Genomic DNA, 23,568 nt, shown 5'->3' on the forward strand with positions numbered 1-23,568 from the left:
CTTCAGACACCGTTGTACTTGGCGATCCAAGCGGATTCCAAGCCAGTGATTCAGAAAAGTCTTGATCATCAGGAACCATAAGTAACCAAAAATCACTTCGTTTGGGAATAAATAGAGACTCAGGACAGAATTATTTTCAGGTCATCTTATCAAGCGATGGGCCTCTGCTCAGCCAAGAGCGTTTCCTGGTCCATCGCACCAATGGGCTCACTCTCCGTGCAGCAGCCCCGCCTCTCGGCCTCGCCTACTCCCCCGCGCCTCAGGCTCTGCGGAACCTGGAGCGGCTAACTCCCCTTCGGTGCAAAATCCTGGGACTTCATTTCCCGTCGGCCCGCGCGGCGAGCGCCGGAAGCTCGCCCCGCCCCTCATTGTGCGGCTCCTACTAAACGGAAGGGGCCGGGAGAGGCCGCGTTCAGTCGGATCCCGGTAGCAGCTGCGGCGGCTCAGTTCTTCTGTAGCTCTCCCCGTCTCCCTTTCGCTTCCGGAAACATGGTGAGCACTAGGCCACTGTGCCCGAGGGTAGCGGTTTCGTGATCAGTGGCTTGCGCGCCGGGTGGGGTGGGGGCGGCAGAGAAGCGTTCTCAGTATCCCCTCCCCCAGCGCCCCGAGCGAGACTAAGGGTCTTGCCTTGAAGGGCAGGCCGCGCGTGCGCGCCCGTGGGCGCTGGGAAGGGCCGATTCGGACGTCGCTCGCGCGCCCCCTGGCTCCTTTCCCCACCCCCATTCCGCTTTTGCGCCCGCGCGGACACTGGCCGTGGGGGAGGGGGCCAGTGTGCAGAGCCTCGGGCAACGCTCGCCGGTTCTCGATGGCGCGCGCTGGACCAGGGCACGCGGCATCCAAATCTTGCCCCGGGGCCGCTAGGGAAAAGCGCGCGCGAGATGTCGGCGCGCGCCCCACCCAAGGGCTGTTCCTTTCCTCGCTTCACCCTCCCTCTGCTGATGGGTTTGTCTCCACAGCAGGTGGCAGGGATGCCACCGTCGGGGGGGGGGGGATGCTAGGGTTGAGGCACTGGCTCCTGAGACCAGGACCTTGCACCGCTAGTAGAGCGGGTTCTATTCAGGCTTTAGCCCCTGTTCTAGAAAGAGCGATTACACAGCCTTCTCTGTTCACTCTATTTCGGACTAGGGCTGGAACGGCGCTGTATAGCAGCGCGTGCGCACAGGCCTGGGCCCTGCCATCCCGGCCTCTGCGTTGGACGATCTAGGCCTTTGACTGTGCCGGATGGGGCCGAGGGTGGAGCCGCGTTTAGGGAAGTGACCCAGGCGGGTACCGCCCGGAAGCCACCCAGCTCTCATGTTCAGCCTGAGGGCCTGGAAAACTGATGCTTGTGTGAATGGCCCGTGCTACCTCTTAAAGCTGACGGCCTTACGCCTATTCCTAAAAGCGATCTTTAGGCTTTGAGACATCGTAGGGCCTGCCGCTTCTGGGATACTAGTGTCTCTTGGGGGTGGCCCTGCTCCTAAACCAATCTCCTTTCTCCGCCTACTCCGGAAGCGGGTGAATCACGTGGCTAGCTTCCTCTGCAGTTCCATGGTTGGGGGGTTGGTTACACATTTCTGATTGGGTCGTCCCCCAGGGCCATACAAAGTAGAAAGTTTTGACGATTTGGGCACTACAGCTTGACCTATTAATTTGTCAGTGATCTTTAGGACTCTAAACCACTCTTGGATGGTAGGGAGTTGTCCAGCAGGACCCTAATTAGGGGCTGTAATTCTCGTGTCTGGGAGCTCTTAGCAGGGCAGTGTCATTTATGCCATGGCTGCGTTGAAGACTCTGGGGACTTAAATGAACTGTTGAGCAGCTGTTGTCTTTGTGAAGTTCTGATCCCCTCTTCCCTGAAAATGAGTCTATGGTCCAAGTGCTCTGTCTTCCTTTTGTATCTAAGTCAACATTTTAATCTAGCGGCTGAGTGGTGTCGACCCAATCAGTAGCTTTCATATTCTTTGCATTTGCCGTTCACAACCCAGCAGTTCTCAATGGTTTTTGGTTTTTTGGGGTTTTTTTTTTTGTGTGTGTGTGGTTGGTGTTTTGTTTTGTTTTGTTTTTGAGACAGAGTTTCTCTGTGTCACTCTGAAAGTCCTGGAACTCAAGAAAGACATGTTCCACCACTCCTTCCACCACTCCTGGCTATGTTTCTTTTTAACAAATGCTGTTTCTAACCCTTTAGTGCCAGTGTTGAACTAGATAATTGATTTTCTCACTTGCAGGGGGTTTGTCCCAACTAGTCCTTAGGTGATGAATTGGGGGGGATGACAGCATCTTGTGTCTGCAGGGACATTACTAGCTCTGGGGCTAAGAGCTAGCTCTCTTGGTGTTCTGGCTAAGGTTTCCTGGAACTGGAGAGAATACCCCAGAATCTTTTCCCTCATGAGGTGTGTTATTTGGCTTGTCCTTCAGGCCTCTGGTGTGGCTGTCTCTGATGGTGTCATCAAGGTGTTTAATGACATGAAAGTGCGCAAGTCTTCAACGCCAGAAGAAGTGAAGAAACGCAAGAAGGCGGTGCTCTTCTGCCTGAGTGAGGACAAGAAGAACATCATCCTGGAGGAGGGCAAGGAGATCCTGGTAGGAGATGTGGGGCAGACTGTGGACGATCCCTACACCACCTTTGTCAAGATGCTGCCAGACAAGGACTGCCGCTACGCTCTCTACGATGCCACCTACGAGACCAAGGAGAGCAAGAAGGAGGACCTGGTGTTCATCTTCTGGTGAGCTCATTACTCAAGCTCTCTTGCCTGCCACCTCTTCCCTCTCTTAGGAGAGCTTAGCAGAAATCATCCTAGGTTTGGGGTCAGGGCTGTAACAAAACTAATGAGGAACGTGGGGGTGGGGAAACCCACTGTTGAGCACCCGTATTGGGTTCTTTTCTTTTTTTTTTTTTTTTCCTCTTTTTTGGGGGGTTCTTTTCTTGAGTCAGCCATTGTCTAGGGGAGGCTGCGGCAGTTTCCTTGTTTTGTCTTCAGGGCCCCTGAGAGTGCACCCCTTAAGAGCAAAATGATCTACGCCAGCTCCAAGGATGCCATCAAGAAAAAGCTGACAGGTAAGGGTTCCTTCTTCATATGCCTTCTGTGTTGTCATGACTGCTGTGGGGAATGGATGACGGTAACAGGGTCCTCCATTTTACCTGCTGGGTGGTGCCTTCCTTTCCTCTGCTCTGAGGGCTGCTTCTCAATCTTCCGCTCACTGTTCTTTCTCCGCAGGAATCAAGCATGAATTACAAGCAAACTGCTACGAGGAGGTCAAGGACCGCTGCACCCTGGCAGAGAAACTAGGTGGCAGTGCCGTCATCTCCCTGGAGGGCAAGCCTTTGTGAGCCGCCTCCAGCCCCCTGCCTGGAGCATCTAGCAGCCCCAGACCTGCTCATGGGTGTTGCAGGCTGCCCCTTTCCTGCCAGACCTGAGGGGCTGGGGGGATCCCAGCAGGGGGAGGGTAATCCCTTCACCCCAGTTGCCAAATGTCCCCCCCACCCCCTGGACCGTCCTTCTCCCTCCACCCTGACGGTTCTGGCCTTCCCAAACTGCTTTTGATCTTCTGATTCCTCTTGGGTTGAAGCAGACCAAGTCCCTTCCCAGGCACCCGGTTTGGGGGGAGCCTGACTTTTTTTTTTTAACAACACCCCTATTCCTCATCCCCCCATCCCATGCTGCCAACTTCTAACCACAATAGTGACTCTGTGCTTGTCTGTTTAGTTCTGTGTGTAAATGAAATGTGGAAATGACCCTCCCTTGCCAGCTGGTTGCCCTCCCCTTCCCCTTGTTCTCAGCCACTCATGAAAGCAGGACCAGTAAGGGACCTTCAATTTAAAAAAAGAACAAAAACAAAAAACCAATAAAAAGGCTAATTAACAAGGTGGCTTTTCAGGTTTGAGATCTGGGGGACCCTGTGTTGGGGGATGATAAGTGTTTCCTGTGCTGCACCCCTAGCCTGGGCCTCAGTGATTAATCCCCCGTTTTGAGGTGGGTGCCACAGTTGGTGGCACCAAGGAGGTTGGGCTCAGAGTGTCACACTTGAAACTCATTGCTACTGGATCTTCATAGTGGACAGTGACGTGCACTGAGCCCCTTAACTCCTGTGGGTTAAATACAGTTCACTTGGGTGGCCTACTGAACTGTTTTCTTTTGAAGGTTCTGTTATATCTTTGCCTTTCCATACCCGGAGGTGACTGGCTTACCCTAGTGCCAGTATCAGTGGTGCTGTGAGCAGCTAAGTTGATTGAGCCTTTGGCCTACTGTACCTATGGTTGGAGTCCATTCAGGGTGGGTCAGCCAGGTGGAGCCCAGGACTTCAGACCCAGGTGTCTGGAGCTCCACCTCCTCCTGTTACCAGAGCTAAAGCTTTGAGTGTTCTGCTGGCATTTCTGTGGACTCCAGCCTGAGCCAAGGACTGAAACTGCCCTATGGCAGGTGAACTGGGGTAGTGGTCTGAGTTTAAGTCTTCCCCAATTATCTTTCCTTAGCCTCATTCAAATCTGGGAATGATGCAGGAAGGGGCCATTTTTTCCCCTTTATTGAGGTTTTATGCTACAGGTTCGCTGATTTCTCGGGAAGACCATTAAGCCTTCTGTTTTGTGTAAGATAAGACAAGCAGAGGAAGACTACTGGACAGTAACTTTGTTTTTCTGCGGTGCTGGGCATTGAACCAAGAGCCTGATACATACATAGTAGCCAAGCACTCTACCTTTGAGCTTAGAGCAACCAACAGATTGGGAATTGTGTTCTGTGGTAGAGCTAAGAATGATACAAACCCCAAAAGTATAAACCTGTTGTCATTTGATAAAGAGCTGTGGTACTGCAGGACTTCCTTTGAGTCCCCAGTGTGTGGTGACTTGCTAAGGGTGTGCACTGTGCAAAGTAAAGACCAGCAGACTCCTGGCTATAAGACCAGGTTCTTTATTTGGAATTCAAAAGCCAGAAGTGGGATGGGATGGAGAATTTGACTCAGCCTGCTGTAGGAGTGCTAGGGTCCCTGGAAACTGCTTACCTGTGGCCAGGTGTGTCCCCCATGATGCCCTGCCCAGGTGGGGGTGGGAGGACAACCACCTTAGGGCCTGGGTTCAGGCAAGGAAAAAGGGTTCTGCTGTGGGCATGTGGCTAGTGGCAGCTTTGGTAGAGAAGGGCATCTCTATGGGGAGAGGGTAGGAAGTGAGGACGTTGTCACTGAAGGTTTCAGAGGAGCATCTGAATTCACTAAGGCTCTCCCTTAAGGGCAACAAGGGCGTTTCTGAGAAGCAGGGTGCTGGCCTGCAGAAGAAAAGCTCTTAGAGTTCTCTGAGGGCTGCTACTGTTGTATCCACTGCTTAGCCTGCAGGCCCCCTTCCTAGTACCCAATGAAAAGAGAAAAATTCTGGCCCCAGGAGAGGAGGCATTACCTTGACCCTGGGCCTGACTACACTGGGAAGAAGATGGGAGCAGCACGAGAGCTCAGAGGGGCCATGAGTGCTCACCTTGGCATGCTTGAGCTCCAGCTCTGCCAACTCAATGAGATTCTTTCGGAAAGAGGAGACGCGGCGGGACTTGAAGTCCATGAGCTCTGGGGAAGAGTGGAAAAGTGAGGACAGTCGGTCAGGGTGGATTCTCACCGGGACCATGCCAGGCTTCAGGGCTCACCCTGCTTGGCAGAGTCAGAGAGGAGCTCAAAGCGCTGGCAGCACAGCTGTTGGTGGCTCTCTGCTGGTCGCACTTCCCGGTTCCTTGTACGAGCTTTGTCCAGCGCTTTGTTAGCGTTCTCATAGTCGGCCAGTGCCCGAAGCCGCCTGTACAGCAGGTCCTAAGGTCATCGGCACAAGATGACTGTTGCCATGGATTCTGCTGCCTGCTCTCCCCACATGACCTCCATCCCTGAGAGTACCTCGGGCCACCTCTCACCTTGGCTGCTTGTGAGTCTCGCATGTAGTATCTCAGCATGTCAGACAGCTTCAGGTCCTCATCAGAGGCTACCCGGCCTTCCAGCTTCTGTGTCAGGAAGATGAGACTGGGAAGAGGGCTTGAAAAGGGAACTAAAGGGCTGGAGGCCCTTCCTCTACGTTTCCAGGAGAACTACTGGAGATCAGGTTCTGAGTTGCAGAAAGTAGGCCAGGCAAGTGTGTGCATGTGTGCAAGCCTAGTGAACCCCAGACTCAGTAGGTTACATAGGCAAAGCAGAGTAGGTTGGCCAAGAGGCAAGCTAAGGGCTTTGTATCTTGGGTAGGCTTGAGTGGACAAGGCCCCTGCAGGTCCTTGAACACACATTGCAGACAGATTGGTATACTGCATGGACTTGTTTGGAATAAGAGTTTGGGAATTATGTATCTCAACAGGATGGATGTTGGTGGCAGTCTCCCAGAGGTGTGGTACCACCCCATGCACTTCTCCCACTCCCACCCCCACCATCTCAATGGCATGCTTTCTGCATGTCTTCATTAATTTTGTTTTTTGGGTTTTTGTTGTTGTTTTGTTTTTTCGAGACAGGGTTTCTTTGTAGCCCTGGCTGTCCTAGAACTAGGTCTGTAGATTAGGCTGGCCTGAACTCACAGATATCTGCATGCTGCTGCCTCCCAAATGCTGGGATTAAAGGCACACACCACCATGGCCTGGTTCCATTCCATTTCTTTGTAATTCCATTTCTAGAGTGGAAGCCACCAAGCTCACCCATCACAGAAGGTTCTTTACAGAAGACCCTGAGTGTAGAAGGCAGTACTTACCCTCAGTCGTTCAAAGAGCTCTGCCAGCTTCAGGAAGCTCCTGGGAGGTGGAAGGCAGGGATCTGGGGCAGCTCAAGGCCTCTCTGCCCTCAAACCCTCCTTGGAATCTTTTCTCCCCTAACCCCTTCAGAAGTTTCTGCACAGCCCCTCCCCCAGCCTGGTTTCTTTAGAGTGCACACCCTCTTGGGTACACACAGTATTGCAGGCATGGGAGAGGACAGGGAAATGAGTCCTTACCTTTTCAGCTGGCTGACTTCCCGGGTTCCAAGACTGCTCAGTGCAGCAGACAGAGGTATATAGTCATCTGCCAGGCCTGTCGGAGAACAATCCCAATCAGAGCCCCTAATCCACATTCAAGCCCCACCCATGGTGAGAACCCCTCAGCCCATCATACACTTGTGGGAGTGCATGACACGGTCGGCCCTGTGGCAGGTGTCTCTGATTCGGTTGTGGTATTCTACTAGGAAGGTCCTCTCGTGCTCAAAGAAGTCATCTACCTCCTATAGGATGGAAAGAGAACACTTCTTACCAACAGGAGTATGGTGGTACCAACACCCAGTGTGCCACCATTTCCTGGCAGCCCAACCAGTGGCTTCCCTCCCACAGCCAGAGGGTCACCTTGAGCCCCGATATGCCGGTGATGAGGACCTCGTCTGCAGATCTGACGATGCTCCTCAGGAACCCTCCCAAGACCTCCTTTCTGTTCTTCTCTCGAACACTCAGCTAAGGAGAGGGTGAGATGCTAGGGTGGGGCATTGGACCTTCTACCATGGTCAAATGCCACCTACACGGGGAGCAAACTGGGAGAAATTCTCAGGCCTGGTTCCCCAACCCTGGTCTCAGATCCCAGCATCCTCAATCAACTCACATCCTGGCTGTATTCCAAGAAGACAGAGAAGTTGTGATCCTGCCGCAGGGTGGGATGGGCTGCCAGGCGCTGCAGGAAGACCTCATGCATTGCAACCGTCTTCTTAAAGATGGCCAAGTACTCCCTGTAGACAACCACAGTGAGCTCCCATTATCATGGTTCCCCCTCTTTCTCAGCAGACCTGGGGCTAGAGGTCAGGCTCTATGGACATCTGTCAAAGTCAGGGAAGAAACCCTGGAGCTCTGGGGCAGGGCTGGGGTTTGGACACTCACGCTTCTAGCTCCTGCTTCATCTTGGCAAACTCTTCCCGGGTGATGGAGCTGTCGCCCTCACCTAACTTCTGCAGCTTTTCCCTTGAAGCCTCGAAGTCTGGCCTGGGAGGGGCTGGGGGAATCTGCTCAAAGGAGGGACGGATTGCTAAGGAGGCCATCACAGCCTGGGTCCTAACCCATGTTCCCAGCCTGCCCCTCACAGCCCAGCCCGGCCCTTCCTCACGATAAGGCCGGCGTACTCCTCGTTTTCCACATAGGTGTCATGTAGCCAGATGAATTCCTCGTGCTGCCGAACCACTGAGAACTCAGGCTGGGCAAAGTGAGGGAGGCCACTCTGGAAGCCCAGAGACATGTGTAAGACCTCATCTCCCCCAAACCTGCCCTCACCAAACCTGCTAAGCAGCCACTTTTAGCATTCCCATCCTGCACCCCATTTGAAACCTGTGATTTCATTCAGGAAGGTGGGGCCTCAGCCAAATGCAATCAGAGCTCAGGGCTACACTTGTTCTGCCTCCCATTCCAGGCCATCTGCCCATCTCCTGGCCAACAGGCCATCGTACCTTGGTTTGAACAGTGAACTTCACCTTGTCCCGCTCACTCACTGCATCAGAAATCTCCACCTGTAAGGAGCTCTCTCCCTGCAGATCCACCGGCATGGAGGAAGGCTGTGGGGTGAGAGGGTAAAGTGGCTAAGTGAAGGTGCTTTGTCCTACCTCTCTGGAGACCCTGCTCAGAGTGGTACCGCTACCAACCAAACACTTCCCCAGCTCCCATCCTCAGGGGCAGGCAGAATGCTTTCATTGTTCTCTTTGGAAGGTCCTAAGTCCTCACTTATGTCAGGTATGAGAACTGCTTCTTTATAGAACCTGCCTTTGTGCATGGGTGGTGGCACATGCCTTTAATCCCATCACTTGGGAGGCAGAGGCAGATAGATCTCTGAGTTTGAGACCAGCCTGGTCTACATAGTAAGTTCCAGGACAGCCAGGGCTACACAGAAAAACGCTATCTCAAAAAACTAAAAAAAAAAAAAAAAAAAAAAAAAAGCCGTCATAAGCCTGGCTTGGTGTCTCATGCCTATAATCACAGTATTTGGTATTTGGGAAACTGAGACAGGAGGATTGCTGTAAATTTAAGGCCAGCCTGGCATTAGATAAAATAATGAGTTTCAGTCAGGCCTGGATACAGAGAAAGATCCTTCCCCAAGCAAAAGAAAACAGGAGTGGAGTTAAACTGTGGAGGGACCAAGAGGCAAGGCTGGCAGGTAAGTGCCAGTCTTGCTTTGGCAGTGTTAGCAGAATTACCAGCATGCAGTAGTACATGGGGTTTAACTTTCATTACCCACTCAACAACATATTATGCTCTTACCAGGGATTTGGATTTTTATTATTATTATTTATTTATTTATTTAGGTTTTTTTTTTTTTTAAAGACATCATCTTACTATGTAGCCCTGACTGGCCTGGAACTCGATATATAGCTCAGGCTGGTCTTTAATGCCTAACAATTCTATCTTGGCCTCAGTATTAGGATTACAAGCAATGAGCCACTATGCCTGGCTTCCTATAGTATCTGTTATCACTATTACTACTGCTGTTCTCATTAGTTCTTGTGGTACTGGGCATGGACTCATGCCTCACTCTGGCAAAGCAATGTTCTGCCACTGATCTAAATTCCAGTCCTAGTTATTTTTTTTTCATTGTGTCTCGCGTGGCCCCAGGCTGGGCACGGCCACCCGCCCCCCCCCAAGCCGCCAAGAACTGCTCTACCCCTCCATTCTGGCCGCCGGGAGCAGCTGAGCTCAAGGCGGGCAAAGCTCGAGGGGACCCAGTCCTAGTTATTTTATTTTGGTTATATACTTACTTATTTTTGAAAGAGAGTCTCTGTTACCCACTGCCTGCCTGGAACTCTATGTAGACCAGGTTGGCTTCAAATTCACAGAGATCCATCTGCCTCTGCCTCCCCAGTGCTGGAATTAAAGGCATGTGCTACTACACCCAGCTCTACTTATTTTTATAAATAATTACAATACCTTGCTAAATTTGTCATTAGTTTTTAGATTCTTCTAGATTTACTACTGATATAATCCTATAACTTAAAAAGCTTTACTCTTTCCTGTCTTTGTTCCCATTCTTGATTTACTAATCCTAGACTACAGTGCTTAAGAGAAGAGATGATAGGTGCGGTGATAAAGGAAACCCTTGGTTATTTCCGACCATAAACAATGACTTTCCAGCTGGGTGTGGCAAAACACACCAGCACTTGGGAGGTGCAGGCAGGAAGATCAAGAGGTCAAGCCCGTAATAACTTTAAGAGACTGTAGACAGAATTCAAGGCCAGATCTGACTACGTAGTGAGTTCAGGGCCATCCTGACCCCAAGAAACACTGGCTCATGAAAAGAGAGATCTGTAAGTTCGAGGTCAGCCCCTAGTCTACAGAGCGAGTTTCAGGACAGGCTCCAAAAGCTACAGAGAAACCCTGTCTCAACAAGAACAACACTAAAAGAAAAAACAAAAAGATAGGAAGGAGAGCTGGAGGGTTGTTGAGACTGCTCGCTGGGAATACCACCTGCTGCCAGGCATGATGACTCCAATGTCATCTCCAGGAATCACACAGTAGAAAGCAAGAATTGACTCTCTCAAGGTTTTCTCTGACCTCCACATACTTGTATGATCTAAGAGAAAATACCCCCAAGGGTGTGATACTTATGTGCTGGGTGCTTCTGTGTGTGTCAACTTGGCACAAGCTAGGGCCATATAGGAAGGAGCCTCAGCTGAGGAAATGCCTCCTTGAGCTCCAGCTGTAAGGCATTTTCTCATTTAGTGATCAGTTCTGGAAGGTCTAGCCCATTGTGGGTGGGGCCATCCCTGGGCAGCTGGGTTCTATAAGAATGTGGGCTGAGCAAGCCATGGGAACCAAGTCTGTAAGCAGCACCGCTCCATGGTCTCTGCATCAACTCCTGCTTCCAGGATCCTGCCCTGTTTGAGTTCCTGTCCCGACTCCCTTCAATGATGAACTGCAATGCTGAAGTATAAGCCTAATAAGCCCTCCCCTCCCCTCCCCAACTTGCCTTTTGTCATGGTGTTTCATCACAGTAATAGAAACCCTAATTAAGACACACTATCAGGAGGTATGGCATTGTTGGAGTAGGTTGGCCTTGCACGTGGAAGTGTGTCACTGTGGGGACGGGCTTTGAGGTCTTTGTTCAAGTTATGCCCAGTGTCTCAGAGCACCTCCTATTGCTAAGCTCCTTCTCCAGCATCATGTCTGTCCCACCATGATGATAATGGACTAAACCTCTGAAACTTTATAAGCCACCCCAATTAAATGTTTTCCTTTATAAGAGTAGCTGTGGTCAAGGTGTCTCTTCACAGCACTAGGAACCCTAAGACAGAAGTCGGTACCAGGGGCTGGGGTGACAGAGCTGACCATGTTTTTGTTTGGAGGAATTTGGACTTTGGTACTTTGGGATAGAGAGGCAGTGGGATGGTTTTGAGCACTGCCTGACGGGTTACACTAGCAGGAGCACAAAAGACGTGCTTAGGAGAACTGTGCTGGGAAGGCTGGGGCGGGAGGTTTCAGGGGAGGAGAATTTTGGAATGTTACCTAGAGGCGGTTCTTGTGACATTTCGGTGGTGAAAGTGGCTACCTTTTGCCCACGTCCCAAGAGACTGCCTGAGGCTAAGTGAAGAGAATTGGGTTAATTCCACTGGAAGAGAGAATCTCAAAACAGCCAAATTGTGTGGTTAAATGTGCAGTTTTAGGAGAAAAGGAGCACCAGAGGTGGAATGGAGCTAAATTCTGTGTTGAAGGAGATAAACAGGTTAAGAAATGAAATAAAGGCACTGTTGACCTCAGAGCAATATCCCACTCTGCTAAATTTCCAATTTGTGAAAAGGAGTTAAAGAAAAGCTAAGAGCCGCCAGGTGCTGGTGGTTTGAAAGAAAAAGTCTTCCAAAGGGAGTGGCACGATTAGGAGGTTTGGCCTTGCTGGAGTAGGTGTGGCCTTGTGGAGGAAGTGTGTCACTGTGGGGATAGGCTTTGAAGTCTTCTTTGCTCATAACACCCAGTGTCTCAGACCACTTCCTGTTGTCCTGTTGTTTGAGCCCCTTCTCCATTCTCAGCTCCTTCTCCAGCACCATGTCTGTCTGCATGCACCCATGCCCCACCATGACGGCAATGGACTAAACCTGTGAGACTGTAAACTGGCCCAGTTAAATGTTTTCTTTTATAAGAGTTGCCATGGTGATGGTGTCTCTTCACAGCAATAGAAACCCTGACTAAAACTCTTGTCCTGGCACTCCCCTCTCCCAAATAAATAAATAAATAAATAAAAATGTAGTGGTGGCACATGCCTTTAATCCCAGTGCTTGGGAAGCAGAGGCAGGCGGATCTCTGTGAGTTCGAGGCCAGCCTGGTCTACAGAATGAGTTCCAGGACAGGCTCCAAAGAGAAATTGTCTCAGAAAAAAAAATCAGCGCTGGTTCTGCAAGCTATAGCACTTGTTTTGAAAGCTCAAGGAAACCATGTAAAGGGGGAAGGGAAGAAATGACTACAAAGTTGTCCTCTGACAGCAGATACATGCTATGACACATGTATACATATATACACACGCAACAGACTTTTAAAAAACAAAAACCAAACAGGTGTATTTATCTACCTGTTATCATATATATCCTTAGATGATGCCGATTTTTATCAATTTTCTCTCCCTTTCTCAGGATAGTTACGTGCATGTTATTCTGTTTTAAAATTTTTATTCTGGGGCTCATGAGATGACTCAGCAGTTAAGAACACTACTACTGCTCAATCCTCAGCACCCACCTGGCATCTGTAACTCCAGTCCCAGGAAATCCTGTCTATGTCTTCTGTACCAGATATAAACACTGTGCACAGGCATATATGCAGACAAAACACCCACCCATACATGGTCTAGAGAGACAGCTCAGTGGTTAAGAGCACTGGCTGCTCTTCCAGAGGTTCTGAGTTCAATTGCCAGCAACCAAATGGTGGCTCACAACCACCTGTAATGAGATTTGGTGTTTTCTTCTGGCCTGCAGGCATACATGCAGGCAGAACACTGTATACATAATAAATAAATAAATCTTTAAAAAAGAAACACACCCATACACACATTAAATAAAATTAAAAATAAAGAGAACCAGGGTTCTACCACCCATATGAGGCAGCTAATAATTGTAACTCCAGCTCCAGGGGGCCCAACACCCTCTTCTGGTCTTTGTGGATACCTGAATTCATATGCATATAGCCACACACTGACATAGAATTCAGAAATATTTAAAATAAATTGTTTATTATTATTACTTGATTTTGAGAGACAGGGTAGTGCTATGTAGCCCAGGCTAGCCTAAAACTATGTAACTCAGGCTAGCTTCCAACCCTAGTTAATTTTCCTACCATTGCTTCAAGAGTGCTTGAAGGTGTGTGACCACCATGCCTGACTCTTTGCAGCTTTCAGGAGGGGAAGATCAGGAGTTTGAGATCAACCTTGGGTTACATGAGACCGTGTTTAAAAATAATAATTTAAAAAAAACCATGCCAGGTGGTGGTAAAACACACCTTTAATCCCAGCACTCCTTTGGCAGAGGCAGGCAAATCTCTGAATTGGAGGCTAGCCTGGTCTACAGAGTGAGTTCCAGTCTGAAGACAGAAAACCCAAACATCAGCAGGAGACATGGCTCAATGGCTATGGGTGCTTGCCACCAAGCCTGATCAGATCCTCATATCCCCCACTGCGGAAGGTGAGAACGAGTTCCCATAAACCGTCCTTTGACCACTATGCATCTATGGCACACAAGCATTTACACACACCATAGAAAAATAAAAATAATGCCCCCCCTCTCTCATTTCTCTGTGTAGCCCTGACTGTCTTGGAATTGTTTATAAACCATCAGAGAGTGGCGCACGCCTTTAATCCCAGCACTCGGGAGGCAGAGGCAGGCGGATCTCTGAGTTCGAGACCAGCCTGGTCTACAAGAGCTAGTTCCAGGACAGGCTCTAGAAACTACAGGGAAACCCTGTCTCGAAAAACCAAAAAAAAAAAAAAAAAACCATCAGAGATCCGCCTGCCTCTGCCTCCCAAGCGCTTGGTTAAAGGCCCACCATCACGGCCCAGCACAGGTACAATATCATTGAATTATATCAGTTCTAAAAGAAAACATAAACTGAAACACATCTTAAAGATAATACACTTTAATTATTGTGGAAATATGCTTCTCCCCTCCCCATATTTCCTATTCTTCCACCTTGAACTTGAGAATCCCAAGCATTTATTTCAAGAAGCCGGGACTGGACCACTGGGTTCCGGTCTGACCCTGCTCTGCTCGTCTGCCAAAGCTTCACAGTACTGCGTGGGCCAGTTTTTGGGATCTTGATTGTGGACTTTGGCCACAAATTTAAGAACTTTCATCTTGCTGGTTTCCAGATTTGCTCGTGGACCCCACTGGAGCTCACAGTCCACGGGATCTGTGTGGGGTATCCGTCGGGACTCCAGGTAACGCTGTCTCACGAAGTCTTCAGTAATGAGTTTCTTCGGATCTCCGAAAACTGAATGCTTCTTGGTGGGATACACCCCCAAACGACGAAGAAAATCCCAGACTTCGGTTTCCGGGATGCTGTGGCCATTCATAAAGATGAGCCCTAAAATAATCATCAGGAGGCCGGTGGTGGGCGTTCCCTGGTCGCCTCTCATCTCAGCATCCTCCTCCACTGGCTCCAGGGTGTTGATGAGGATGTAGGCGTTGCTCTTGGGTTCGAGTTCTACCAGTTTGTACCCGAACACATAGTGGAGCCGCTCTGCAGCCAGCTTGAGCAGGTCTGGGAAGATGTCCTTGTAGTCACGGATGACGTGCTTCAGGATACCGGACCGCTTGATGGGGATCTTCCGCTGGTCCTTAATCAGCAAGAACTGCACCAGCTCTGCCACCTTCAATTCCAGCTGCTTCTGGGTCCGGAGTTCCGGGGCGGGAGTGGCCTGAGCCGGGCGGGAGCTCGGCGACAAGGCGCCTGCACTGCCCTGCGAGGCATCGGGGCGTCCGGGCCCACTCGGGAACTCCCCAGAGGCACCCAGATCACGGTCGCTGCCACTCCCAGGCTGGGCACCAGGGAGGCTCCTGCTCCTCGGCTTTTGTAACATGAGCAGGCGGCGGAGAGATGCTCCTGTAACTGGCAGCACCGGGCGATTGGGGGTCGTTTGCACCAGGCGCCCGCGAGGGGTAGGGGGCGGGGGCGGCGGCATGGGGGGGGGGGTGTGCGCGACGACAAACCAAGCTTCCCGGTTGGATTTGTGCTGGATCTCATTGGCTGGTTCCAAATGCCGAACACCTTACATTCCTGGAATACTGCCTTGCTAAAGACCTACCATCCTGACACATTAATTTAATTTGATCATATTTTACGGTTTGCGTCCTGGTATATCTTTCTCCTTTCTCTTGCAATGTTGCTGATGGACCCAAGGTCCTGCACAGGCTAGCAAGCAGCTATCGTTAAGGCTTAGTTTTCTGTTTAAAAACTATTTTAAAAATTGACATTCACTTATTTATGGGGGCAACATGTGGCAGTCAGGGGACAACTTGGAAGGAATCAGTTCCTGCCTTCCACCAAGTGGTTTGGGGGCTTGAACTCAGATCATCAGGCTTGGCAGTCTGAGCCAGCTGGCTGCCCTGTCTGTCTAACCACCGGAAGTGGCTGGGTTTACTGGCATGAGCCATCGGTCAAACTCTTCTCCCTTTCTCTCAATGTTTTTGACAATTTGGGAGGGGTGATAAAATACACGTAAGTTTTTGCTTTTGTTCTTTGGAGACAATGCCCTATGTAGCTGATGACAGCCTCGGACTCCTCATCATGCCTCCATCTGCCAATGTATGTAATGGAGAATGGTTCAGTGGGTAAAAACACTTGGTGCATAAAGCCTGGTGATCTGAGTTTGCTTTCTGGAACTGGAACCCATGTGGGGAAAGGAATCAGAATCCCCAAGGCTGTCCTCTGATCTTCACACATCTCCCATGGAAGGTGTCTCTGTCTCTGAGGGGCTCTGCCCAGCTCAAGCATGGCGAGCACGAGCTAGAGCACAGCTCTAGCAGGCCTTGCCCTGCCGCCATTCCCTCTGTCTAGCTAAAAACCATGAGATTACATTCCTAAAGCTAACCCCCAAGGTCCGTTCCTTTATCTGGTTACTCCTTCTGAGGTTGATGACCAAAGTCTTGCTATTAAAGTATTGAAGTCCAGCCTGGTGGTGGTGGTGGCCCACGCTTTTAATTGCACTCGGGAGGCAGAGGCTGGCAAATCTCTGTGAGGGTCTACAGAGTGAGTTCCAGGACAGTCAGGGCTGTTACACGGAGAAACCCTGTCTCGAAAAAAACAAAACAAAACAAAACAAAAAAAGTGTTAAAGTCCAGCAATCTAAAGTCCCCTTTGGTTCACCTAATTAACATATTCAATCAAAATATACCACCGCATCCACATCCTGACCCAGACACAGACCTCCCCTTTCTCTCTTTTTAAATATTACACCTGTAAGGCCATTTGCTGCTGTTTTGGGGCCTGAGCCAGAAAGCAGCCATTTTAACTTTTCTTCCATACTTTGTGGTTTGTGCCTAATCCAGGGTCAGAGAAGAAGCCCCTGCTTTGCCGGGGGTGGGGGGTGGGGAGTGGAGTGTCTCCAATCTCTCCCCCAACGCTAGATCTTCAATAGACTCAGTTCTCAGTGCCCACAGTCATTTGTAACTCCAGCGCCAAGGATTTCATGTCTCTGGTCTCAGAGGGCACCTGATCCACACGCAGACACGTACACACATTATAATGAAAATGAACCTTAACATTTAAAATTTAAAACAAGCTGGGTAGTGGTGGCACGTGTCTTTAATCACAGCATTTGGGAGGCAGAGGCAGGCGGATCTCTGAGAGTTCAAGGTCAGCCTGGTCTACAGAGTGAATTCCAGGACAGCCATTGCTGTACAGAGAAACCCTGTTTCAAAAAAACAAAAAATAAAAATAAAACAAAACAATAAAAACAACCCTACTGAGCCGGGCGGTGGTGGCGCACGCCTTTAATCCCAGCACTCGGGAGGCAGAGGCAGGCGGATCTCTGTGAGTTCGAGACCAGCCTGGTCTACAAGAGCTAGTTCCAGGACAGGCTCCAAAGCCGCAGAGAAACCCTGTCTCGAAAAAACAAACAAACAAAAAAAACAAAAAACAACCCTACTGGAACCATCCTTTTTCGAGGTACAGGCCGATGGCACAGGGACATTCGTGCTCTGTAGCTGTTGCTACCTTTCAGCTCTCCTTTTTTTTTCCTTTGTTTTGTTTTTCTCTGTAGCTTTGGAGCCTGTCCTGGAACTAGTTCTTGTAGACCAGGCTGGCCTCGAACTCACAGAGATCCGCCTGCCTCTGCCTCCCGAGTGCTGGGATCAAAGGCATGCACCACCACTGCCTGGCTCTTCTTCTGTTTTTTAAACTAATTGTGGGGCTGGAGAGATGACTCAATGGTTAAGAGCATTGGCTGCTTTTCTAGAGAACCCAACATCAACATGGCAGTTCACAACTGCTCCCAACTGTCTGTAACTCCAGTTCTGACGCAGTCTTCTGGCCTCCATGGGCACGAAGCACGAATATGGTACACAAACACACATGCAGACAAAATACCCATAAGCATAAAATAAAAACTTAAAGTCAGGTGGTGGTGGCACACGCCTTTAACCCCAGCACTGGGGAGGCTGAGGCAAGCAGATCTCTGTGAGTTCGAAGCCAGCCTGGCCTACAGAACTAGTTCAGGGACAGTCAAGACTACACAAAGAAACCCTGTCTCTAAAATCAAAAAACAACAACAAAAAAATTAAAACAAGCAAAAGATTAAAAGATTGTATGGCAGAAATGATGGTCCATACTTTATTTACTTTTAATCAAAGGCAGGCGGAACTTGGTGAGTTCAAAGCCAGCTTGAACTTCTGGACTCCACAGCACTTTTATGCACACATGTACATATACTCAGACAGACAGACAGACAGACATATGTGGAGACATTTACATAAATAATGAAAATAAATCTTTATAACAAAATTAAAAAGGAGAAGTGAGATACATTAAGCATAATGTAGAGGCATGAAATCCCAGCAATTAGTAGGCTGAGAAAGGAGGACTATGGAGAATTCAAGGTAACCTGGGCTACACAATGAGTCTGGGCTACATTCTGAGAAAGACAAGCAGAGGCTGAAGAGCTGGTTCAGCATTAAGAGTAACTTGCTGTTCTTCAGAAAAATAAGTACGGAACAAAAAAGTTTGTTTTGTTGTTTTCTTTTGGATGAGAAAAAAAAAAAAAGAAAAATAAGTACGGTTCACAGCATCCACATCAGTGGCTTATAAACCTTTGTAACTCCAGTTCCAGGGGACCTGATACCTCTGGCCCCCCAGGACACCTGCACTCACAGGCACATACCACATGCAGACACACACACACCACATACAGACACATACACACCTACACACACCACATGCAGACACACACACACCTACACACACCACATGCAGACACACACACCTACACAAAGTTAGAAGTAATTTTTAAGATCTTAAAAAACACCCAGCACTCGGTAGGCAGAGGCAGGCGGATCTCTGAGTTCGAGGCCAGCCTGGTCTACAAGAGCTAGTTCCAGGACAGGCACTAGAAACTACAGGGAAACCCTGTCTCGAAAAACCAAAAAAAAAAAAAAAAATCTTAAAAAACACAAAACAGGTGGGAGGCTGGGAGACAGGTAAAGTGCTTGCTCTGTAAGTAGAGGGCAGGGCTTCCCAGAACTCAAAAGAGTCAGGTAGGCATGGTATACTATTTATAACCCTAGCTATGACCGGGAGAGATGGGATCTCCAGAGCAAGCCGGCTAGCCAGGCTAGCTCAAATGGCAAACTTGGGGATCAACTAAGAGACATCAACATGGGCAGAGAGATGGCTCAGCAGTTAAGGGCAGAAGATCCAGAAGATCCAGGTTCAATTCCCAGCACCCACATGATGACTAATGACTGTCTATAACTCCAGTTCCAGGGAATTCTGACTGTCCCCAGCACTGATTGCACATGGTACATAGACATACATGTGGGTAAACAATCATAGACATGAAATAAAAGTAAATATTTTCAAAAAAGAGACATTAACCTCAGATCTCCACATGCACAACTAATACACATTTGAACACACATACCATACACACATAGCAAGCAAAAAAATGGGATCAAGAAAAAATACAAAGAAAGATGGTTTTAAATCTACTATATGGGTAATTTAAAAAACTGTAAATGTCCTAAACATTTCAATTTTTCAATTAAAAGCCAAGCATTTCAGCTGGGTATGGTGGGTCAGATATGTAATTTCAGCATTTAAGAGGCAGAAGAAAAAAGAATTACCAAAGTATGAGGAAAACAGAATTATATAAGGAAACCCTATCTCAAAAACACTAAGAGATTAGGAGAACTTGCTTCTCTTCCAGAGGTCCTGAGTTCAATTCCCAGCCACCACATGGTGGCTCACAACCATCTGTAATGAGATCTGGTGCCCTTTCTGGTGTGTAAGCATACACGCAGAACACTGTATACATAATTAATAAATAAAATATTTTAAAAAACCACAAAATGACTTTCTCTACTTTAAAATAAGCTAAGACATATATATATATATATATATATATATATACTAGTATTTTATTTTATGTGTATGAGTGTATTGCCTGTATGCATGTCTGTGAACCTTGTATGTGCCAGGGAAGGTCAGAAGGGGCTATCTGATGCCCATATACATACACAATAAATAAAAAGAATATAAACATAAGAAAAATTTAAACATAAAGTGAGGAAAACAAATATGTGGTCTTAAAACTTTAAATTTATTTTTATTTTATGTGCATTGGCATTTTGTCTGCATGTATGTCTGTGGGAGAGTGTCAGATCCCCTGGAACTGGAGCCACAGGTAATTATAAGCTGCCTTGTGGGTGCTGGGAATGGAACACAATCCTTTGGAAGAGGATGTTGTGGTTTAAGTAAAATGGCGCTGTTCCCTGAGTGGCCCATGAGCACAAGGGGCAGTGGATCCCAGGCAGGGAGCTGTGTGAAGGGTGAGAGACCTAGATGGATAGGCACGCCATGTAGAGTGAGGTTGGATATTTATTTAGTGGGTTATAGAAGGGAAGGGGGAAGGGGAGAGAGAGAGAAGCAGAGAGAGGTGGGGGGGGAGCCACAGCAGCTACCTCTTTGGGAGAGAGATGGAAAAGCAAGGACTCAGGCTGGAAGCAGAAGGAAAATCCACCTGCCTCAGCAGATTGGGAAGGGAGTGGGAGAGGTTTGTCTCTTAAAGAGACAGGACAGACCATTACAGAGGAGCCATTTCTCCAGACCCCCCAAAAATGTAAATTAAAAAAAATTAATACACTAGATAAAATCCTAGCAGGGTGAGAAAGAGAACATATGGAAGACAAGAGGAGAAAGGGAAGAGGGAGAATACTGATCACTATCAGAAATTAAAAAAGAAAGAAAGACTCCCAGTGATGATCCAGCAGACATAAGGAAGACAGTAGGTAAGGCTGGAGAAGATGACTTACTGGAGAAGAGTGTTTGCTGCCTAAGCATGAAAATCTGAGTTCAGATCTAGCACCTATGTAGAGATCCATGTTGTGGCATTTTACTTTAACTAGGCAAAGATGTACTAAATTTGTGTATGCTGCATTTGTTTAATAATGTAAGTAAAGATGTGTTGCTGTTTCTCCTTGCCTGCCTAAGGCACCTGACTGATCTCCATGTCATGAATTGGGAGCTGGCTGGTGGCTCAAGAGAAAGCCTGCTACAGATCCAGGTTGTAGTAAAGAACCACATTACAGCAGGAAGTGGAGACACAAAGACTGCTTGGGCTTACTGACTGCCTATTTAGCTCCAGGTCCAGCGAGAGACCGCTCTAAGGGTAGGGCAGAAGGGAGAACAGTGCACCCTGTTTGCACACTTGGTTTCCATATGAACACATATAAGACACACTCGCACACACAGGTAGTCCATAATGGAAACAGCAGTGTGTATCTGTAATCCCAGTGCTCAGAAAACAGAGGCAGGAGGATTGCCCCTGAGCTGAGGCCAGCCTGGCTTTCATAGTGAGTTCCAGATCAGTCTACAGAAGAAGACCCTTGTGAATCAGGATGGTTGGTCAGTCTAAGATGCTTCATTCAGAGAGAGACCTGTCCTGGAACTAGCTCTGTAGACCAAGCTGGCCTTGAACTCACAGAGATCCACTTGCCTCTGCCTCCCAAGTGCTGGGATTAAAGGTGTGCGCCACCACCGCCCAGCTTTTACCTTTTTATTATTTATTTTCCTTGTCTTTAATAAGATTAATCAAATATCTTCTATTTTTACACTTCCTCCCCACTATACTTTTGCTTGTATTTATTACTACTGATAATTTTTGAAGTGCTAAGGATCAAACTGGGGACCTTGCTAGGCAAGCAGTGTACCACTAAGTCACACTTTCCAAGTTCTTTAGTGTTCCTTTTAATGTCTCTACATTTAAATTTTAAAAATGTAGGAGCCGGGCGGTGGTGGCGCACGCCTTTAATCCCAGCACTCGGGAGGCAGAGGCAGGCGGATCTCTGTGAGTTCGAGGCCAGCCTGGTCTACAAGAGCTAGTTCCAGGACAGGCTCTAAAAAAGCTGCAGAGAAACCCTGTCTCGAAAAACCAAAAAAAAAAAAATGTATGTGTATGTGTGTGTCCATGAGTATGTACATTTGCCTGCAAGTACCCAAGGAGGCCAGAAGAGGGTCTTAGAGCCCTGTAGCTGGAGTAACAGGCAGTTGGGAGCCTCCTGATGTGGGTGCTGGGATCCAAATTCAGATCCTTTGCAAGGGCAGCAAGAGCTCTTAACCATTGAGCCGTCTCTCCAGTCTGCATCTACATTTGAAAGATGTACTTTGTGAAGACAGGATCTAACCTAGAGGACTTTCAGAAGATGGCCCCATATCTGGGGTGCACTCATCAGTATAATGGTTCAGGGCACTCTCAGGACATACAGTAACCCATAAGATAATAGCAACAACAGCAACCCCAACAGCACCAATCAGCAACACTATGTCTGGCCTTATAATACGCTAGGTATTGTTCTAATAATGAAATAAATTTATATATTCATTGCAGAGTCTCACACTGTAGCTTAGGCAGGCCTCAAACTGATAGTAATCCTCCTGCCTCACCCTCACAAGTGCTGGGATTACACCTGGCTTCTAATCATTTTATAAACATATTCCAAGTGCGTATATGTATATGTGTATAAAATAACATATATGTGTATACAGTAACAATATGTATATATGTATAAAATAATATGTGCTATAAAATAACACACATATGTATAAAAATGTGTGTATAAATAACATATATGTGTATATAAAATAATATGTACGTATAAAATAATATATATTCTTCTGCTTTTGAGATAAGATCTCCCTGATAGCCCTGGCTGACCTAGAACTCTCCAGGTGGACTAGGCTGGCCTTGAACTCACAGAGATCTTCCTTCCTCTGCCTCTGGAATTCCAGGATTAAAGGTGTGCATCACCATGCCTGGTTACTTATACATACTTTCTAATATGAACATATGTGAACAGGCTCAGCCCCTCTCATTCCTGAGATTCCACTTGAATCCCACTCTCAACTTCTTGGATTCTCTGACCATCCCAAGTCAGACCATCCCTCACTCTCCCCACTCCTCCCCTCTTCAAACCCAGGCAGCCTAGCTCCCTACTCCCTGGCTTCCTTCTTGATGTCTATCTCTACTCAAATCTACTTTACTTTGTGGCTGCTTGAGGGAAGTGTGACTTCCAGAATGGACCACTGAGGTTCCATCTTTACCTCTGCCACAGCTCACCAGCGCCTTCAACCCCTACCTCAAGTGTGTATTTCTGCAAGTCCCAAGACAGTGAAGATCTTCAATAACTATTGAATGAGGTGGACGGGGGAAAGATGAAGAATGAATGGATGCTTTCCTAACTATAGAAACACAAACACCCAGGTGAGCCTGTGAACCCGACAGCAGTCCCTCCCCCTCGTAGTCACTCGCACACTGCCTTGTTCTCCCCAATTCCATCCATGCAGGCTGAGGTCAAACCCTGGTTATCTGTGTTATCCTCAACCGGCCCCTCTGCAGGGGTCATAGAAGCGCTGCATCCTCTTGCTCAGGTCTCTCTCCCTGTTTGGTATGTTATGATGGAGTGAGGTGGAGTAGGAAGGGGTTTGCTTCCTTCCTTTACCTTGCTCTCTTTCCCAGCCTCCTGATGAAGCTCCTCCATAGTGATCCTCAGCTGGGACACACAAGAATCCTACAGCTGGCCACGGCCTGCGCGTTCCAAGAGCTTGGATGAGGGGACCCTGTAGGGATCCTATCAGCTGACATTGACACACGCCGCCACCCCTCTGGGTGGTTCCTCTAGCCTGCAGCCGCTCCTTCTGACTGGGCACTAGGTTTGCCACGCGAGCTGCTATTGGCTGGGAGACCTGTCGATCCTGTGCCAGCGATTAAGTGGCACCAGAGAGCCGGTCCAGGATAGGCCAGAGCCTGAGGGGCTCTAAGGGTCATAGGGGTCACGTGCCGGTCCCGCGGGGGGTGACCCTACAAACGCGGCGGTTCCGGGCCCAGTCTCATCCACCTGGCGCGCACAGTTGCACATGCGCACTAGAGCATCTTGGCGCCACCAGGCGGTGGGCGGGGCGAGGAGTCC

At 48.5% G+C, this 23,568-nt stretch overlaps 3 protein-coding genes across 7 annotated transcripts; 1 reads left to right on the forward strand and 2 right to left on the reverse strand.

Moving 5' to 3' along the window:
* The first annotated feature begins 361 nt into the window (after nt 1–361).
* Nucleotides 362–3,845, forward strand: Cfl1 (cofilin 1). The gene is made up of 4 exons (XM_038339142.2): nt 362–492; nt 2,398–2,705; nt 2,961–3,037; nt 3,198–3,845. The coding sequence occupies exons 1-4, from the start codon at nt 490–492 to the stop codon at nt 3,308–3,310; spliced, it is 501 nt and encodes a 166-aa protein (XP_038195070.1). The 5' UTR covers nt 362–489; the 3' UTR covers nt 3,311–3,845.
* Nucleotides 3,846–4,870: 1,025 nt separating this feature from the next.
* Nucleotides 4,871–23,238, reverse strand: Snx32 (sorting nexin 32). 5 transcript variants are annotated; one of them, XM_038350047.1, is made up of 13 exons: nt 23,101–23,238; nt 8,377–8,481; nt 8,040–8,150; nt 7,817–7,938; nt 7,545–7,668; nt 7,295–7,399; nt 7,071–7,176; nt 6,914–6,989; nt 6,677–6,716; nt 5,862–5,948; nt 5,604–5,763; nt 5,441–5,526; nt 5,064–5,237 (listed from the first exon to the last, which is right to left on the reverse strand). In XM_038350047.1, exons 1-13 carry the CDS (start codon nt 23,137–23,139, stop codon nt 5,184–5,186), a joined length of 1,215 nt encoding a protein of 404 aa, XP_038205975.1. In that variant the 5' UTR covers nt 23,140–23,238; the 3' UTR covers nt 5,064–5,183. The 5 variants fall into 5 exon arrangements, with proteins under 5 accessions (XP_038205982.1, XP_038205958.1, XP_038205989.1 ...); XM_038350054.1 differs by lacking the exon at nt 5,604–5,763 and having other exon boundaries at nt 4,871–5,237; XM_038350030.1 differs by having other exon boundaries at nt 4,871–5,237; nt 5,604–5,948.
* LOC119828044 (non-structural maintenance of chromosomes element 3 homolog) lies at nt 14,011–23,254 on the reverse strand. The gene is made up of 2 exons (XM_038350073.1): nt 23,101–23,254; nt 14,011–16,178 (listed from the first exon to the last, which is right to left on the reverse strand). The coding sequence occupies exon 2, from the start codon at nt 15,069–15,071 to the stop codon at nt 14,109–14,111; it is 963 nt and encodes a 320-aa protein (XP_038206001.1). The 5' UTR covers nt 15,072–16,178; nt 23,101–23,254; the 3' UTR covers nt 14,011–14,108.
* Nucleotides 23,255–23,568: the final 314 nt, after the last annotated feature.

Source organism: Arvicola amphibius, chromosome 1 (genome assembly GCF_903992535.2).
Source record: "Arvicola amphibius chromosome 1, mArvAmp1.2, whole genome shotgun sequence".
Lineage (NCBI taxonomy): Eukaryota > Metazoa > Chordata > Mammalia > Rodentia > Cricetidae > Arvicola > Arvicola amphibius.

Excerpts from the sequence above, each read along its gene's own strand:
- Cfl1 (XM_038339142.2), top strand. Across the intron at positions 2,706-2,960 it reads GACCTGGTGTTCATCTTCTG|GGCCCCTGAGAGTGCACCCC; the intron begins GTGAGCTCATTA and ends TTTTGTCTTCAG. Across the intron at positions 3,038-3,197 it reads CATCAAGAAAAAGCTGACAG|GAATCAAGCATGAATTACAA; the intron begins GTAAGGGTTCCT and ends CTTTCTCCGCAG.
- Snx32 (XM_038350030.1), bottom strand. The coding sequence starts at position 23,139 with ATGGAGGAGCTTCATCAGGAGGCTGGGAAAGAGAGCAAG. Across the intron at positions 6,990-7,070 it reads TGTCATGCACTCCCACAAGT|GCCTGGCAGATGACTATATA; the intron begins GTATGATGGGCT and ends GTTCTCCGACAG. Across the intron at positions 6,717-6,913 it reads GAAGTCAGCCAGCTGAAAAG|GAGCTTCCTGAAGCTGGCAG; the intron begins GTAAGGACTCAT and ends TCCACCTCCCAG.
- LOC119828044 (XM_038350073.1), bottom strand. The coding sequence starts at position 15,071 with ATGCCGCCGCCCCCGCCCCCTACCCCTCGCGGGCGCCTGGTGCAAACG.